This window comes from Tasmannia lanceolata, unplaced genomic scaffold, assembly GCF_043159265.1.
Source record: "Tasmannia lanceolata isolate RefF3 unplaced genomic scaffold, GAP_Taslan_0.1 ptg000019l, whole genome shotgun sequence".
NCBI classification, from domain to species: domain Eukaryota; kingdom Viridiplantae; phylum Streptophyta; class Magnoliopsida; order Canellales; family Winteraceae; genus Tasmannia; species Tasmannia lanceolata.
In genome coordinates this window covers 11674172-11690842 of record NW_027518696.1, presented here as the reverse complement: position 1 = coordinate 11690842, position 16671 = coordinate 11674172, and the positions used below count along the sequence as shown (strand labels likewise).

Genomic DNA, 16671 nt, shown 5'->3' with positions numbered 1-16671 from the left:
CTTCAACTTAAAGCGAGGATCCAACACCACGGCAAGTAATAACATCATATTAATTTTATCGATGTTCCTCCAATACTTGTCAAATTTTCCCTTCATTTTCAACGCCATAATGCTCAAATAAGCATCTCCACTTTTTGACGACTCATCCAAAAGACGTTCAATCTTGAAAACTTCATGAAAATACGAGTTAGAGGTAACATATAAAGATCCGGATAACCGTAGAGTAGCCTCATAGAAAGATTTCAAAAATTGAGTCAATACTCGAGCATTATCCCAATCATCATCATTAGGGAACCCATCTTTCAACTCTGCCATAAAAAGTACATCTTCCTCTCCAAACTGTTCAAAAGCTTTTCGAAATTTCAATGCAATTTCCAACATAAGATAAGTAGAGTTCCATCGAGTTGGAACATCTAGGCAAAGTAAACTCTTACATGTAATTCTCTCTTTCTCCACACAAAACTTAAATCTTTGTGCTCTTGATGGAGAACTCCTAATGTATCATCATTAGGGAACCCATCTTTCAACTCTGCCATAAAAAGTACATCTTCCTCTCCAAACTGTTCAAAAGCTTTTCGAAATTTCAATGCAATTTCCAACATAAGATAAGTAGAGTTCCATCGAGTTGGAACATCTAGGCAAAGTAAACTCTTACATGTAATTCTCTCTTTCTCCACACAAAACTTAAATCTTTGTGCTCTTGATGGAGAACTCCTAATGTACCTCACAGCCCCACAAATTCGAGAAATCAAATCGATGACTTCACTTATCCCGTCTTTGACAATCAACTTTAATATATGCGCACAACACCTCATATGAAAAAACTCCCCATCTAAAATGAAACCGTTCCTATTAGAAATTTTTTTCTTCAAGTATCCAACAGCAATATCGTTTGAACTTGCATTATCTACTGTAATTGTGCACACCTTTTCTATACCCCATTCTATCATGCTTGACTCGACGGCTTGTCCAATTGCCTCACCCTTATGACTAGAAATCACACAAAAGTTTATTATTCTTTTATGTAATTTCCAATCATGATCAATAAAGTGAGCTGTAAGGCACATATAAGAAAGGTTTTGTAAAGATGTCCATGCATCTGTTGTTAGGAAAATTCTTTGGTCTGTTTTATGCAACAAATCCTTTAATTATTTTTCTCAATTGCATACATTGCCAAACAATCCCTAACCACTGTACGCCGCCCAATCAACTTAAATCTAGGTTGCATGACACTACAAAAATGTCGAAAACCCTCTCGTTTTACAAACTTGAAAGGCAATTCATCGATGATAATCATCCTATTAAGCGCTTCCGTACACAGCTCTTGGTCAAATTTCCATGCCACAAGACTACTATCCCCTTCTTGTGACAATGATTGATATGAAGAAAGGAGTGTTTGCCTCGTGTCTTGAAAATTGGGATACTTAGTGCAATTTTTAATATGCTTCCATAACGTACTAGTACCATAAGAACTGCTATAAGTATAAGAATTTTGGCAATAATTGCATGTTGCCTTTTCAACTTTCCCCCCTTCCGGATCTTTAAGTCTAGCAAAATGCTCTCACACTCCAGATGTAAAAGACCTTTTCTTAGTTTGGCATACCTTTGCTTTACTTTGAGACGTGCCTTCCTCAATAGGACTTAAACCTCCAACAGGTACATCATTAGGAATGTTGGTGTCTCTCGTGCTCGACATCTAACAAGATAAACAAGATATGGAATATGGATGGTTAGATGCCTAGATGATGTGACAAGAAATTCTAAGACAAGCTGCATCAATAAAATGAATTGAACTCAGACAATAATATGAATATGAATATGAATTGAACTCAAATTCTAATAGTAATAAATCTTGAGAGATGCATCCAAGCAGCATGTATGAATATGATTTGAACTCAGACAAGCTGCCAACAAGAATATCTAAATGCCTCAAGAAAACGTGCAATGTGGTTTCAGAAGAAAATACCCTAATTAATTTAAATGCCTCGATGTACTGGACCCAAAACTTCTGCCCATTGATGATTTCATGTACAAAGGCCAACCCGGGTAGTAACAGATACCCTTCTTTCTAAAACCAATTTGCAAAACAGAAACCCCCCAAAAAAATTCCTAAAATCTATAAATCTGTACAAAAAAAAGAAATCAAGGTCATGAGAAATAAAAACCCAACAATGAGAGAGAGAGAGAGAGGAATGGAGGGAAAATGAAACCCGAAATAGGGTTTTCCCCAAAAAACATAAATAAAAAAAACATGAAATGGGGTTTTAGGAATACTTTCTATGGGAATATTAAAAAAAACATGTTGATTATGATTCCTTTGTTTAGTTATGATATTTTCCATTGTGAATCTTACTTTCCTCGCACCGTGCATCGCACGGGTCTGCAACAAGTTTTTAATGTATACTACAATGAACTTACTCTTAATATCCTTCCTAAAAGAGACTTATGATGCATCATCATACCTAGTAAACCTAGGTTTCTTCAAATCAATCATAGGTGGGGCCCACCACCCTTAATGGGTGTCCATGTCATGAAAGTAATTTGGGTGGTATGTTTTAGGGTTTGGAATATTTGTTTTGGAGAGGGGGAGGGGGAGGGGGAGGAGGTGAGATGAAGCCCTCCATGCATCCAGCTTTATCACATAAATCATATCAAATCTGTTTTTGGAAATTGGTAATAAGATGATTATGGTGATTTTATTGCGCTTTTGTTGTCTCTGTTGCATTGAGAGAAATGCTAATAAAACGGTGGTTTCTTTTGAAAAATTTATGTCCACGATCGTCTGCATGAATTCTAACAATCACTGTCACCTGCAGGTACTTCTTCGGAAAATTCTAAAAAGAATACTGGCATTGGAAACTAAGATAAAATTAAAGGATCCTGAAATTGGAAACTACGTAAAAATTAGGAGAAAATCTTTTCACCATATATACGAAAACTAAAAGGTATGGTGATTTTATTGCTCTTTTGTTGTCTCTATTGCATTGAGAGAAATGCTAAAATAGACGGTGGTTTCTTTTGAAAAATTAATGGCCACGATCGTCTGCATGAATTCTGACAATCAGTGTCACCTGCAGGTACTTCTTTGGAAAATACTAAAAAGGATCCTGGCATTGGAAACTAAGATAAAATTAAAGGATCCTGGCATTGGAGACTATGTAAAAATTAGGAGAGAATCTTTTCACCATATATAGGAGAACTAAAAGACAAGATATGTCAAATGGATAATTGAGATCATTCAAAGGTGGGGCCCACTATGTTCCACTACGCACGATTGGTTCATGCCTGGGTCGGTCAATTGACCGAGTCTTTTCACCAAACGAGAATAAAAAAGCAATATATATCAAATGGATGGCTAAAATCATTCAAAGGTGGGGTCCGCTATGTTGTATAAACCAAGGTTTAAAATTTCAGTTTCGGTACCGGTTTCGGAGTTTGAAATTTCAAAATTTAGACCGAAGTTTTGAAATTTCGATCGAAATCTGGTACAAAATAGGGGTGGACATGGTTCGGTTCGGTTCGGTTTTGGGCTAAACCCAGAACCGAACCATATATAATCGGTTCCCTGAAATTGGAACTAGAACCGAACCATATATGTATGGAACCGAACCGAACCAGAACCATATATAATCGGTTCGGTTGGTTCGGTTCTGGGTTTACCCAACCTTCACCAATGGCCCTGTTTATTAGGCCATGTCCATCCCTACTGTTTATAACTTTATATAGATAGTTAGATACCATTGCTCGCAGCCTCGCACCAATTGGGAATGTGCGAGCTATATAAATTAGGCTGTGTTTGGATTACAGGAATTTGCTGGAAATGTTTGGAAAAGAAGCTTTTATAGAATTTCCGAGTCTTCCATTTGTTTGATTACACATGAAAAGAAGTAACTTGAACCAGAGCAATTCAAGTTTTATCTAGACTGACATTCAATTTATGAGGATATCCCTGTAAATTGTGAAAAGGAAACTTTTCTCTCTGACTGTTTCTTTCGAGTAAAATAAATTTTTTGCTCGTGTAAAATGGGCGTAAAATTTGTTTTTTCGCCCATTTTACGTCGAAAGAAACATCGCCTACAAAAAAATTCCACAGGAAATGTTTTTCCTGCAATCCAAGCAGGTCTTAGGGAAGTCAGGCAGACTAATGAAGTTGTCATCAGTGAGAGAAGGCAACTGAGAATGTGAGGGCATATAACGCTTCAAGAAACTGCAAAAAATTCGTACTCTGCCTCTCATCCAGCAACTGCAGAGGCAAATGAACAGATTATGGTGATCAGAAAGGACTCATCTTACCTTTCATATTTTAAAAATGCCAAAACATGCAAATTTACTGAGGAAAAAAGAACCAGAGCACTAACACGTCTGCACGCCTGCACAATATCCGACTCGGGAACTTGTGCACTACCCCGTACTTCCTGCCAAGTAGTTAAAATCCACGAGTCAATAATCCTAAAATCTGTGACCCAATTCACTTGGAATCCATGATGAAGGAGAAAGAAACCAATAGACACACCTTACTGAAGTACCGCTGAAGCAAGCATTCCTTCAACACGCCACACATCCCATAAAAATATAGCAAATTTGACATCACCTGAACATGATTCAGTGTCTAATTTTATAAGATTAGGTTTTTTAGAAGTGAGAGAATGTAATCAAATAAATAATTAAAAGGGATCAAGAAAAGGAACCTTATTATACAACCACTCTGTCCAAGAGGGTGCTTGGCATAAAGGGGAGACAAGTATCAAACCAAGAACACGCTTCCTATATTTAGGATGTAAGCACCCGCTGTCACCCCAAAGCACATCACTGCACCAAGTCTGAAAAGGGAAAAACCATAGCCATTATAAATAGAACAAGGGATAGATAATGCAAAGTGTGGAAAAATTATAGGTAGAAGATATCCAAAAAACTTTTTGATATTATCAACTCTAGGTTAAATTTCGGTGGAAATTTTGTATAAATTGAAAAACAAAAACATTTATCACATATTACCCAAAGTAGTCAAGAACATCTGCCACCTGATCTGCTAAGTCATCGACAAAAGGCACGGGGATATTTGAAGAAATTGCAGCAGCTCCTAACTGCAAGAACTCTTGAGGAAACTGCCAAACAAAATAACGTGAGTATAGTGTTGGATAGAAATGGTCCGTGCACAAACACAAGCCAACCAAAAAATGAGCATGGAAAGATCAACAACACTAAAAACTATAATCAAGTCTACCAAATTACCGACCTCGTGTCCAGGTGGACTTATGTGATAAATGCAGAAATTGTGAAGCACCAAAGAAGCGGCTTCTGGGCAAAAGAATAATCCTTGGAAACATGACATATCTGATAAAATTCATAGATGTGTAAGAATCCAGTAAATAGACACAAAACAATACAAGTTTTCAAGGCTGGGTTTATTTATGATCCTTAATGCACCCAACACAAAAGGGTGAAAAGGAACAAAGAAACCAAAATGCTAGATCCTCAAAACCAATAAAGCATTTCATCCATTTTACAGTACCTCAATTGGATAATTGAAAGAACTAACTAGTTCATTTCATACATTTTATAGTATTAAACTTCATTAAGGGAAACATTACAAAAAAAAAGCAACACAATTCCAAAGTCAAGTTGCATATAAAAGTCAAGTTCCTAAACCTGCATATAAAAGTCAAGTTCCACAAGAACCTATTTTTAAGGGAAATAATCAGGCACAAATTTGGGATAGAGTTAACTTATAGCAAAAGCATACCCTTTGGCCCTTGGGTCAGTCCCAAGCTGTAGAGTTCACAACTTCAAATAATAGTTCAAACCACAAAAGGATGTAACATAACATAACATCCAAGCATCCCAAGCCATAAAACATCCAAATAGAAAGGGAAAGTAAATAAAAAGGAATGCCATCAAATGATTCAAATCCTCCATTCCAATGTCCAAGTTCACGTTTCTTTGCATCATCCTCTTCAACGTGAGTGAAGTGACAGTTGGACTTTCAAGGTCAACAACTGCAAAAGTATACAACAATTAATGTGGGCATCCAAGTAACAATAATTAATTATAACAAAAGAATTAAGACAACAATAAAAAAACAAATAAAATGTTACCTGATTCAAATTCTTCAAGTTCATCTAGCTTTTCTTCTACTTCAATAGGGAGTGGCGAAGCCCGTAACCAATCTTGTCCACAAATCAAGCACTCTACTAATTTAGGGGTTAGAGAACTACGAAACTGATCAAGAATACTACCCCTGGTGCTAAAAGCTGACTCTGAGGCAACAGTAGAGACGGGAATAGCTAGAACATCTCTTGCTATTTTGGAAAGAATTTTGTATCTAGAACTATTCACTTTCCACCAATACAATATTTCAAATTTTGGGTCTTGCTTTTCACATCCTTCTTCTAAGTACTTATCCACCTCAGACTTAGTATCCACGCTCTCCTCTTCTTCTAAAAATGCAACAAAGTCCGAATCAACAAGATCTATAGTTTGCTTACAAGCATCTAGGTTTTGCTTGTCAACCTCCATCTCATCTAAGTTTTGAACTTTATTGGGAGGCGATGTGGAAAGAGATTGGTAATGCACAAAAAGACGATGGAATACTCCATATACTCTATTAGTGAGTGCACTAACCTTTTCCGAAGCATAGAGTTAGAGTAACAAAATTTAATATACTTCAACTTAAAGCGAGGATCCAACACCACGGCAAGTAATAACATCATATTAATTTTATCGATGTTCCCCCAATACTTGTCAAATTTTCCCTTCATTTTCAACGCCATAATGCTCAAATAAGCATCATCCTTTTAAGCGCTTCCGTTCACAGCTCTTGGTGAAATGTCCATGCCACAAGACTACTATCCCCTTCTTGTGACAATGATTGATATGAAGAAAGGAGTGTTTGCCTCGTGTCTTGAAAATTGGGATACTTAGTGCAATTTTTAATATGCTTCCATAACGTACTAGTACCATAAGAACTGCTACAAGTATAAGAATTTTGGCAATAATTGCATGTTGCCTTTTCAACTTTCCCCCCTTCCGGATCTTTAAGTCTAGCAAAATGCTCTCACACTCCAGATGTAAAAGACCTTTTCTTAGTTTGGCATACCTTTGCTTTACTTTGAGACGTGCCTTCCTCAATAGGACTTAAACCTCCAACAGGTACATCATTAGGAATGTTGGTGTCTCCCGTGCTCGACATCTAATAAGATAAACAAGATATGGAATATGGATGGTTAGATGCCTAGATGGTGTGACAAGAAATTCTAAGACAAGCTGCATCAATAAAATGAATTGAACTCAGACAATAGTATGAATATGAATTGAACTCAAATTCTCATAGTAATAAATCTTGAGAGATGCATCCAAGCAGCATGTATGAATATGATTTGAACTCAGACAAGCTGCCAACAAGAATATCTAAATGCCTCAAGAAAACGTGCAATGTGGTTTCAGAAGAAAATACCCTAATTAATCTAAATGCCTCGATGTACTGGACCCAAAACTTCTGCCCATTGATGATTTCATGTACAAAGGCCAACCCGGGTAGTAACAGATACCCTTCTTTCTAAACCCAATTTGCAAAACAGAAACCCCCCCAAAAAAATTCCTAAAATCTATAAATCTGTACAAAAAAAAAAAGAAATCAAGGCCATGAGAAATCAAAACCCAACAATGAGAGAGAGAGAGAGAGAGAGAGAGAGGAATGGAGGGAAAATGAAACCCGAAATAGGGTTTTCCCCAAAAAACATAAATAAAAAAAACATGAAATGGGGTTTTAGGAATACTTTCTATGGGAATATTAAAAAAAACATGTTGATTATGATTCCTTTGTTTAGTTATGATATTTTCCATTGTGAATCTTACTTTCCTCGCACCGTGCATCGCACGGGTCTGCAACAAGTTTTTAATGTATACTACAATGAACTTACTCTTAATATCCTTCCTAAAAGAGACTTATGATGCATCATCATACCTAGTAAACCTAGGTTTCTTCAAATCAATCATAGGTGGGGCCCACCACCCTTAATGGGTGTCCATGTCATGAAAGTAATTTGGGTGGTATGTTTTAGGGTTTGGAATATTTGTTTTGGAGAGGGGGAGGGGGAGGAGGTGAGATGAAGCCTCCATGCATCCAGCTTTATCACATAAATCATATCAAATCTGTTTTTGGAAATTGGTAATAAGATGATTATGGTGATTTTATTGCGCTTTTGTTGTCTCTGTTGCATTGAGAGAAATGCTAATAAAACGGTGGTTTCTTTTGAAAAATTTATGTCCACGATCGTCTGCATGAATTCTAACAATCACTGTCACCTGCAGGTACTTCTTCGGAAAATTCTAAAAAGAATACTGGCATTGGAAACTAAGATAAAATTAAAGGATCCTGAAATTGGAAACTATGTAAAAATTAGGAGACAATCTTTTCACCATATATACGAAAACTAAAAGGTATGGTGATTTTATTGCTCTTTTGTTGTCTCTATTGCATTGAGAGAAATGCTAAAATAGACGGTGGTTTCTTTTGAAAAATTAATGGCCACGATCGTCTGCATGAATTCTGACAATCAGTGTCACCTGCAGGTACTTCTTCGGAAAATACTAAAAAGGATCCTGGCATTGGAAACTAAGATAAAATTAAAGGATCCTGGCATTGGAGACTATGTAAAATTAGGAGAGAATCTTTTCACCATATATACGAGAACTAAAAGACAAGACATGTCAAATGGATAATTGAGATCATTCAAAGGTGGGGCCCACTATGTTCCACTACGCACGATTGGTTCATGCCTGGGTGGGGTCCGCTATGTTGTATAAAACGAGAATAAAAAAGCAATATATATCAAATGGATGGCTAAAATCATTCAAAGGTGGGGTCCGCTATGTTGTATAAACCAAGGTTTAAAATTTCGGTTTCGGTACCAATTTCGGAGTAAAATTTCATTTAATTTTGATTCCAGTAATCAGTTTTGGAGTCCAATAAAAAATTTGATCCAAAAATGGGGTTTCGATGCTGTAGATTACTACGGCTCTGATACCTCTTGATCGAATGTTTTAGTTCTAATGTAAGGGTTGTCATTCATGGTAAAGCTTTTGATACACAGCTGCATTATTAAGGTTATTTTTTTTATAGACAGCTTTTGAGCGAGCTATTCTGCATATAAAAAGTATAAATTTTAGAAATATGTGTCCTTTCCAAACTTCTCCAATCTAAACATGTTTGTACTATGATGAGTCCACCCATTCTACGGATGAGGAGTAAAAAAACAACCGTAGAGAGTTTTTCAATAAAAAAATTTCGTGGAAAGAGAAGTAATGGCAAAGGAAAGAAACACGTTCAGTATATGGGTGCTGATAAATTCACCCCCTCACGATGTACATTCGCCCCATTTTGACCTTCTTACTCATGTTCACAAGTCACAATGGTCTCTCTCTCTCTCTCTCAAAACGAAGGGCTCAGCAATTAAATGTTTTAGACGAGAAAGACAAGGTGAGTTAGTGCAATTATCAAAAGCCAATATCAGTAGCCTACACAAAATTTTAGTAAACATTTCTTCTAATAAAAATTTTACATGGAAAGAAAATGAATGACAGGAAAGAAACGTGTTTAATGTATACTATAATGAACTTACTCTTAATATCCTTCCTAAACGAGACTTATCAGGCATCATCATACGCAGCAACCCTAGGCTTCTTGAAATGAAACTTTTTTACAATAACCATATCGAATCTGTTTTAGGAAATTGAGAAAAATGCTAAAAAAGACGGTAGTTCTTTGGAAAAATTAATGTCCACATGCGAGATGCAAAAAATGTTCATCTTCATGAATTCTTACAAAATCACTGTCACATGCTACTTGTTCAGAAAATGCTAAAACAGACGGTAGCTGTTGGGAGATTACTTTTTTGCCTCTTAATTCCTCTTATATAGAGTTTTGCAAAGAAATTAAGTCTGAAAAGTCTTTTTAATTTAGAAAATTCTTTAAAATGTTGAATGTGGATTCAAAATCTATATTTAATTTAGAAAATTATCATTTAGCTCATAAATTAGCTTTTGTTAGTTGAAACATAGCAAGATTGCCTATGATTCATCTAAGAAAACAATTTAAATTAGGTTTAAATATATTTAATTATTTGCAAAAGCATATCTTGTTGCTTATCTTGTTTTTTTTTTTTTAAAGTCATTGAAACCCAAAAACAAGACGTACATTTCACTACTACATTACTGAATTTAAATTTGTAAATATTCTTTTTATCATCGTCTTTCATAATTATTACACAACTTTATCTCTATACAAGTATCAACTTCATCTATATATTATTATTTCTCCCTCCCTCCCTCTCTTTCTCTCTCTCTTAAAACATGATCATGAAGATGATTGATGTGTTTTGAATTCAAAACTCAAATTCGAATCAAAATACAAATGCATGAGGATCCAAACAGGCCCTTAGTTGAAAGATCTAAAAGACCTGTAACATTCAGTTGGTGGGCTTCACAACCGGATATCAGGTAAATGGGGGCGAATTATCACCGCCCAACATTGTTTGTGTGTATGTGATATTGTCACTGATGCTGGTGCATCTAGCACGATGACAAAGAACAACGATCAAGATCGTCGACCTTTAATCAGATCGCTCGAGGCCTTCAGATTGGGTGAGTTTGGACGGCATCTAGATCAACGGCTCACATTGATTACTACACTTTAAGAAATTAAAGAGTTTTACTTTTAATAGGATTTTTTTTTTTGAGAATTTTAGGGAACGTAGAATGGAGGAATTTTGCAATCTTTTATAGATTTAGTTTAGAGAAAAATTTTGAGTTTTCTTTTGGTAGGATTTTCTTTGAGTAAAATTAGGAAGTAGTAGAGAAACTTTAGGATTAAAATTTGAATTTCATTGTTCAACGTCCAAGTAGAGGAGATATTCTAAGGATTTGTTTTATTTCTTAATTATAGTTGGATTAGGTTAGAAGTTAGCATTTATTTAGGAATCTTCTTTATTTTGGCCATAGAAAATCTATTAAAGGCCATCCATTGTAAACGTTTGACAAGCTTTTGATTAATAAAAATTTATTGAGTCCCTCAGATTTGTCCCGTTGCTATTGCGGGAATTCTTGTCAGATAAACAAGCCATCTGCTGCTTGTGTACCATCGTCGCACCGCGTATTTGCTATAGCCATCTGTTGCTATTGCAAATAAGCCACCTGAAAAAAACCCATTCTAAAATCAGCCCATTGATTTCGCTATCCTCCCTTGCTTTATTTGGTATCAGAGCATCCGTTGCGTCGCCTTCCGTTATTTGGTATTAGAGCTTAGGGAATAGGTGATTCTATCTCTCTCGTAATCCTAAACAAGAAAATATGCCAAGAAAAGCCCGATATAATTACAGCTCCGGATCCCACATAGCCAAGATGAAAATGATTGCCTTGATTGGATTGACGCCATCGATAAGTACATTGAAGAAGATATGAATCATGAAGAGATAATGGATTGCATCGAAGACACTGTCAGAGGTCGTGCCGAAATTTGGTGGGAATGTATGGAACACTCTCAAGAACTCCTTGGCAAAGCACCTTGGAAAAAATTAGTGATCAATTTTTAAAAGTTTTCCAAAGGCTCCAGGCTAAACAACTACGTAAAGAGAAAGGTCATAGTCTCTAGTTCCGCCACGACGAGCCCCGGAAACGGATCAAAGCTCCAAATCACTAATTCTGACGGTGTTGTTGAAGCTCAAGAGCCAACAGGAGACAACTAATGTACAAGCTCCAGTTGTCATCATTAAGGATACACAAGGCCAAGAGTTGATCTCATTGAGAATTTGCTTGAAGAAGAAGAGAAAATTGATGAAGATGTCGATAACGTGTCAATTAGAAGTGCTCTGGCACCAAGAGATCTTGCCAAAGAGATGAAAGAAGATCTGTCCCGCCTCGATGAATACGAAGCTCTTGATCCCGATCGAAGTAAAAGCTACTTTCTGCCTTCGCCACCAAAATTCAAAGACTACATCGAGGGCCTACTTTCTGATCGAATCAAATCCCACCGCCAGTAGAAGCATGCTGGAGTAATTGTCCTGTGAAAGTATCTAATTCGTTGGAAAGGCCTACAATTCAAAGTCGGAGTGCGAACCACATCCGATATCGTTGACCTTGATCTAAACTCGTGGACGAGTTCTTTTCAAGAAAGGGGGTCTGATGCAGGTGCATCTCGTACGATGACGAAGATCAATAGTCAAGATTGCTCAAGGCCTTCAGATTGGGTGATTCTGGATGGCATCTAGATCAACGGCTCACGTTGATTACTACACTTTAAGAAATTAAAGAGTTTTACTTTTAATAGGATTGTTTTTTGAGAATTTTAGGGAACGTAGAATGGAGGAATTTTGCAATCTTTTATGGATTTAGTTTATAGAAAAATTTGGAGTTTTACTTTTGGTAGGATTTTCTTTGAATAAAATTAGAAAGTAGTAGAAAAACTTTAGGATTTTAAAATTTGGCTTTCATTATTCACCGTCCAATTAGAGGAGATATTCTAGGGATTTGTTTTATTTCTTAATTATAGTTGGATTAGGATAGAAGTTGGAGTTTATTTAGGATTCTTCTTTATTTTGGCCATAGAAAATCTATATAAGCCCATCCATTGTGAACGTTTGACAAGCTTTTGATTAATAAAAATTTATTGAGTCCCTCGGATTTGTCACGCTGCTATTGCAGGAATTGTTGCCGGATAAACAAGCCATCTGCTGCTTGTGTGCCATCGCCGCACCGCATATTTGCTATAGCCACCTGCTGCTATTGCAAATAAGCTGCCTAAAAATCCCATTCTAAAATCAGCACATTGATTTCGCTATCCGCCTTGCGTTATTTGGTATCAAAGCATCAATCCATTGGGTCGCCCTGTGTTAGTCACCCACTTGTTTCATCATCTCAATTAAGAAAGTTAGATTGGAACGTACAGCTCATAAAAGTCAAAATATTGGAACGAGTGCTAAGAAGACACTAGTGCCAAGGAGAGCCCTAAGGGGAGATAAAATCGAGGGAAGCAAGCACGTACTTAGGATGAACGTCAGGTGCTTCGGACGATTTGTTCGACTGCTTAGAAGCACCGGCGAACTTCAAGATACAATACATTGCAACATTGACGAGCAGGTTGCAATGTTCTTACATATTGTATCTCACAATCAACGGAATCGGTCAATTAGAGCCTTCACACAACGATCAGGTTCCACGGTTTCTCGTTATTTCAACAAGGTCTTGAAAACTATTCTAAGCTTGAAATCCGAGTTTATAAAACCTCTGACGAGTGAGATACCAGAAGTCATTCGCACTAATCCAAGATTCTGGCCTTATTTCAAGGCAACCTCAAATACTAAGATTCTGGCCTTATTTCAAGATACTGACTAATATATTTTAACCTTTCTATGCTAGGATTGCATTGGTGCAATAGACGGAACTCATATTCCTGCTAAAGTGAGAGCCGAATATAAGTCTCGGTTTATTAATCGAAAAGGTTATCCTTCTCAAAATGTGTTGGCAGTTTGTGACTTCGATTTAAAGTTCAATTACATTTTGGCTGGGTGGAAAGGATCGGCATCCGACTCAAGGATATTAGGAAATACAACATCACGACCTAATGGGCTTCCTTACCTTCCAGGTATCCTTTACCTTTCCTTCTACTTATTATGTCGGTTATGAATAGACAATGGCGATACTGAGACAATACTTTCTTCGTTGTAAGGAAGTTTTATCTCGGCGATGGTGGCTATCCTTTACTTCGTAGTTTTATAACACCGCACCGAGGCATAGCGTATCATTTAAATGAAATCAGGGGTCGAAGACCACGAACGCCAGAGGAACTCTTTAATCACAGACATTCATCGCTCCGGAATGTAGTGGAACGTGCATTCATCGTCCTCAAGAAGCGCTTTAGAATTTAAAGGAGGAACCGATGTACCCATACGAAAAACAAATTGATATTGTTCTAGCTTGTTGTTGTGTCCACAATTTCATTAGGAGGGAGATGGCAGATGATGATCTTCTTGATGACGTAGATCTAGAGTTACGAGCAGTGATCCCGCCTGAGGAAGAAGAGCCTGTCCCATATGTTCCACTTAGTAGGGCCGATGATGCACGAGAGGGGACTAGGATTAGAAATGAATTGACCACGAATATGTAGAATGACTTTCAACGTTGATTTATGTATCGCCTTTTTTTTTAATGTTTATTGCTTATTTGTAGCTTGTTTTTAAAAAAACAATAAACTCGTATTGTATGGTCTCATAAGTTTTATGTATAGTCTCATGAGTTTCTCGTTATTGTATGGTCTCATGAGTTTCTCGTTATTGTTTCAATTCATATAGGATGGCTGCAAGTCGCGTGGGTAGAAACCATTACTGGAATACTGAGATGGATAAGGTGTTGGTGGATGCGTTATTGGAACAAGTATCGGAAGGGCACAAGATACCCAATGGCTTTAAAGATGTCGCATACACGGTGTCAAGCAGAGCAATGAATAGTCGATATGGGAAAGATATGACGAAAGAGCATATCAAAAATCGAGTCAAGACCCTAAAAAAGAAATTCGTGGCCGTCAACACTATAATAAACACAAGCGGATTTGGCTGGGATGACGTCAATAAGAGGATCAAAGTGACGGAAGATGTCTACAATGCTTGGGTCGCTGTGAGTACAAAGTGACATCTTTGTTTCATTTGTTAATTACTCTGGCTCGTAATATTTATAACTATTTTTCCGAATTTCTTGTAGGTTCACCCTGAACATGAGAAATATTTTACAGAGAAACATGTGTTGATAGATGATTTTCGTCACATTTTTGGCGAAGACTATGCCACGGGTGGGTGGAGTAGGGATGACGTTGCCCCTAGTCAGGAGGTGCAAAGTTCAGCTCCGCATATAGATGACTTGGGGATTGACGATACCCCTGAGACTGAAACAATTCCAGAATCTCCTATGGTGGGTGAGAGCAGTAGGGAACCTGAGCCTAGAACTCATCTCCGGTTAGAGATTTTGCAAGAAGCGATGAAGGTCAGAGGGGGACGAAGCGTAGTGCAGCAAAATACATGAATTTGATGGAAGGGTTTACTTCAACTTTGGAGAAGGTTGCAGATGCAATCAAAGATCTATCGAAGGAACCTTTTGACAATGATGAGCTTCATGATGCCGTGTTTGGGTTACAAGGATTCAAGGAGGAAATCTTGGAGAGGGCTTATGAGTACCTCAACCGTAATCGTACGGAGGTTCTTGCTTTTATGAAGTACACCGTAGAAAGGAGGGAGCGCTACATGTGGAGGAAGATGGAAAACCTTGAATTATGAGTGATTGTGGATGTGAATGTGGACGTACATAAACATGTGGTTGTTAGATGGTTCTGGATGTGGACTTCATTTGGACATGATCTTTTTTTTGGTTAGCTTGTCTGTTCTTTTTGGTGAACATGTTTATGTACTATTTTTGTTAGTTGGCTTGGACTTATAGATGTAAGGACTTGGCTTGGTCTTTTTGTTATGCGACATTAAGGTCTGCTTCTTATGTGGTATTGTTTTTTATTATACGTTGCAAGCCTCATTCCATGTCGTGTTTGGGGCTTCTTTTTATTTATTACATACTATTATTGCTTTTGGGCTCATTAAGTAGGATCTATTGGCATACATATGTAGTTTTTATGTCAAGTCTATGTTTGTTGCTTGATTTATATCTAGGCAATTCTATCTTAGTAACTCTATATTTGTGACAATCTGATTGGCATTGTTATTGTTCAACTCTATCTTGGCAACTCTATATTTGTGACAATTTTATGTCAAGTCTATGTTGGTTGCCTGATTTATATCTTTGCAACTCTATATTTGTGACAATTTGATTGGCATTGTTATTGTTCAACTTCTGTTTGTCATGGTTTTTTTATTTTGATTGACTTCAGAGGGTTGGACCCACTTATTTTAGACTAGATTCTATGTAGGCATCATTTTGCATATCAGTTTGTCACAATTTCTATTTAACAGGTTTTTATTGAGTTTCCCTGCAACGAAACGCATATTTCTGTAGTTTCTGTCAGGTTTCTGTGCAATGAAACGCTCATCTGACAGGTTTCTTTTCCTTCACTTTCCTTTCTGCCACATCAGTTTACTTCCCTTCACTTCCCTTTCCCGATGAGAGAACAGAGCATTTAGCTTCTAGCATAATGAAACGATATCGATTCTTATTGAGATTTCATGACGATCTCTTTCTTAGGCGCTGTTTGTTTGAGATTATATATAATCGATTGTATAAAATAATCTATTATTAAATCGATTACTCTTAAAAGAGTCTTCGGTTGACTAATATAATAATCGCTTATAGACTACAATCTGATTATCCGATTGTAATCAAATACACATACAGCTATAATCACCAATTTTGGTGATTATAAACCGATTGGCGCCTATGCGAGGTGGAGATTTCACAAATTCCGAATCGTTTTCCATTATTACCTCTATCTAACGATCAATTTCACGAAATCATTTCTCCCCTAGCAGGACGTTGTTGAACCCTAACTCTCCCCTACCTGAGAAACCCTAACTCCAGAGAGAGAGAGAGAGAGAGAGAGAGAGAGAGAGAGGAACTTTGGAAACCCTAACCAGAGAGAGAGAGAGAGAGAGAGAACGAGAAAGGTATTGATCTCTCTTGTTTCTT

At 37.0% G+C, this 16671-nt stretch overlaps 1 protein-coding gene and 1 pseudogene across 1 annotated transcript; one reads left to right on the top strand and one right to left on the bottom strand.

Moving 5' to 3' along the window:
- Positions 1–4156: 4156 nt before the first annotated feature.
- On the bottom strand, positions 4157–5332 carry LOC143852306 (protein NDL1-like; annotated as a pseudogene).
- A 9011-nt stretch (positions 5333–14343) lies between these two features.
- On the top strand, positions 14344–15317 carry LOC143852305 (uncharacterized protein At2g29880-like). Its single transcript, XM_077361703.1, has 3 exons — positions 14344–14664; positions 14749–15027; positions 15102–15317. The coding sequence occupies exons 1-3, from the start codon at positions 14344–14346 to the stop codon at positions 15315–15317; spliced, it is 816 nt and encodes a 271-aa protein (XP_077217818.1).
- The last annotated feature ends 1354 nt before the right edge of the window (positions 15318–16671 follow it).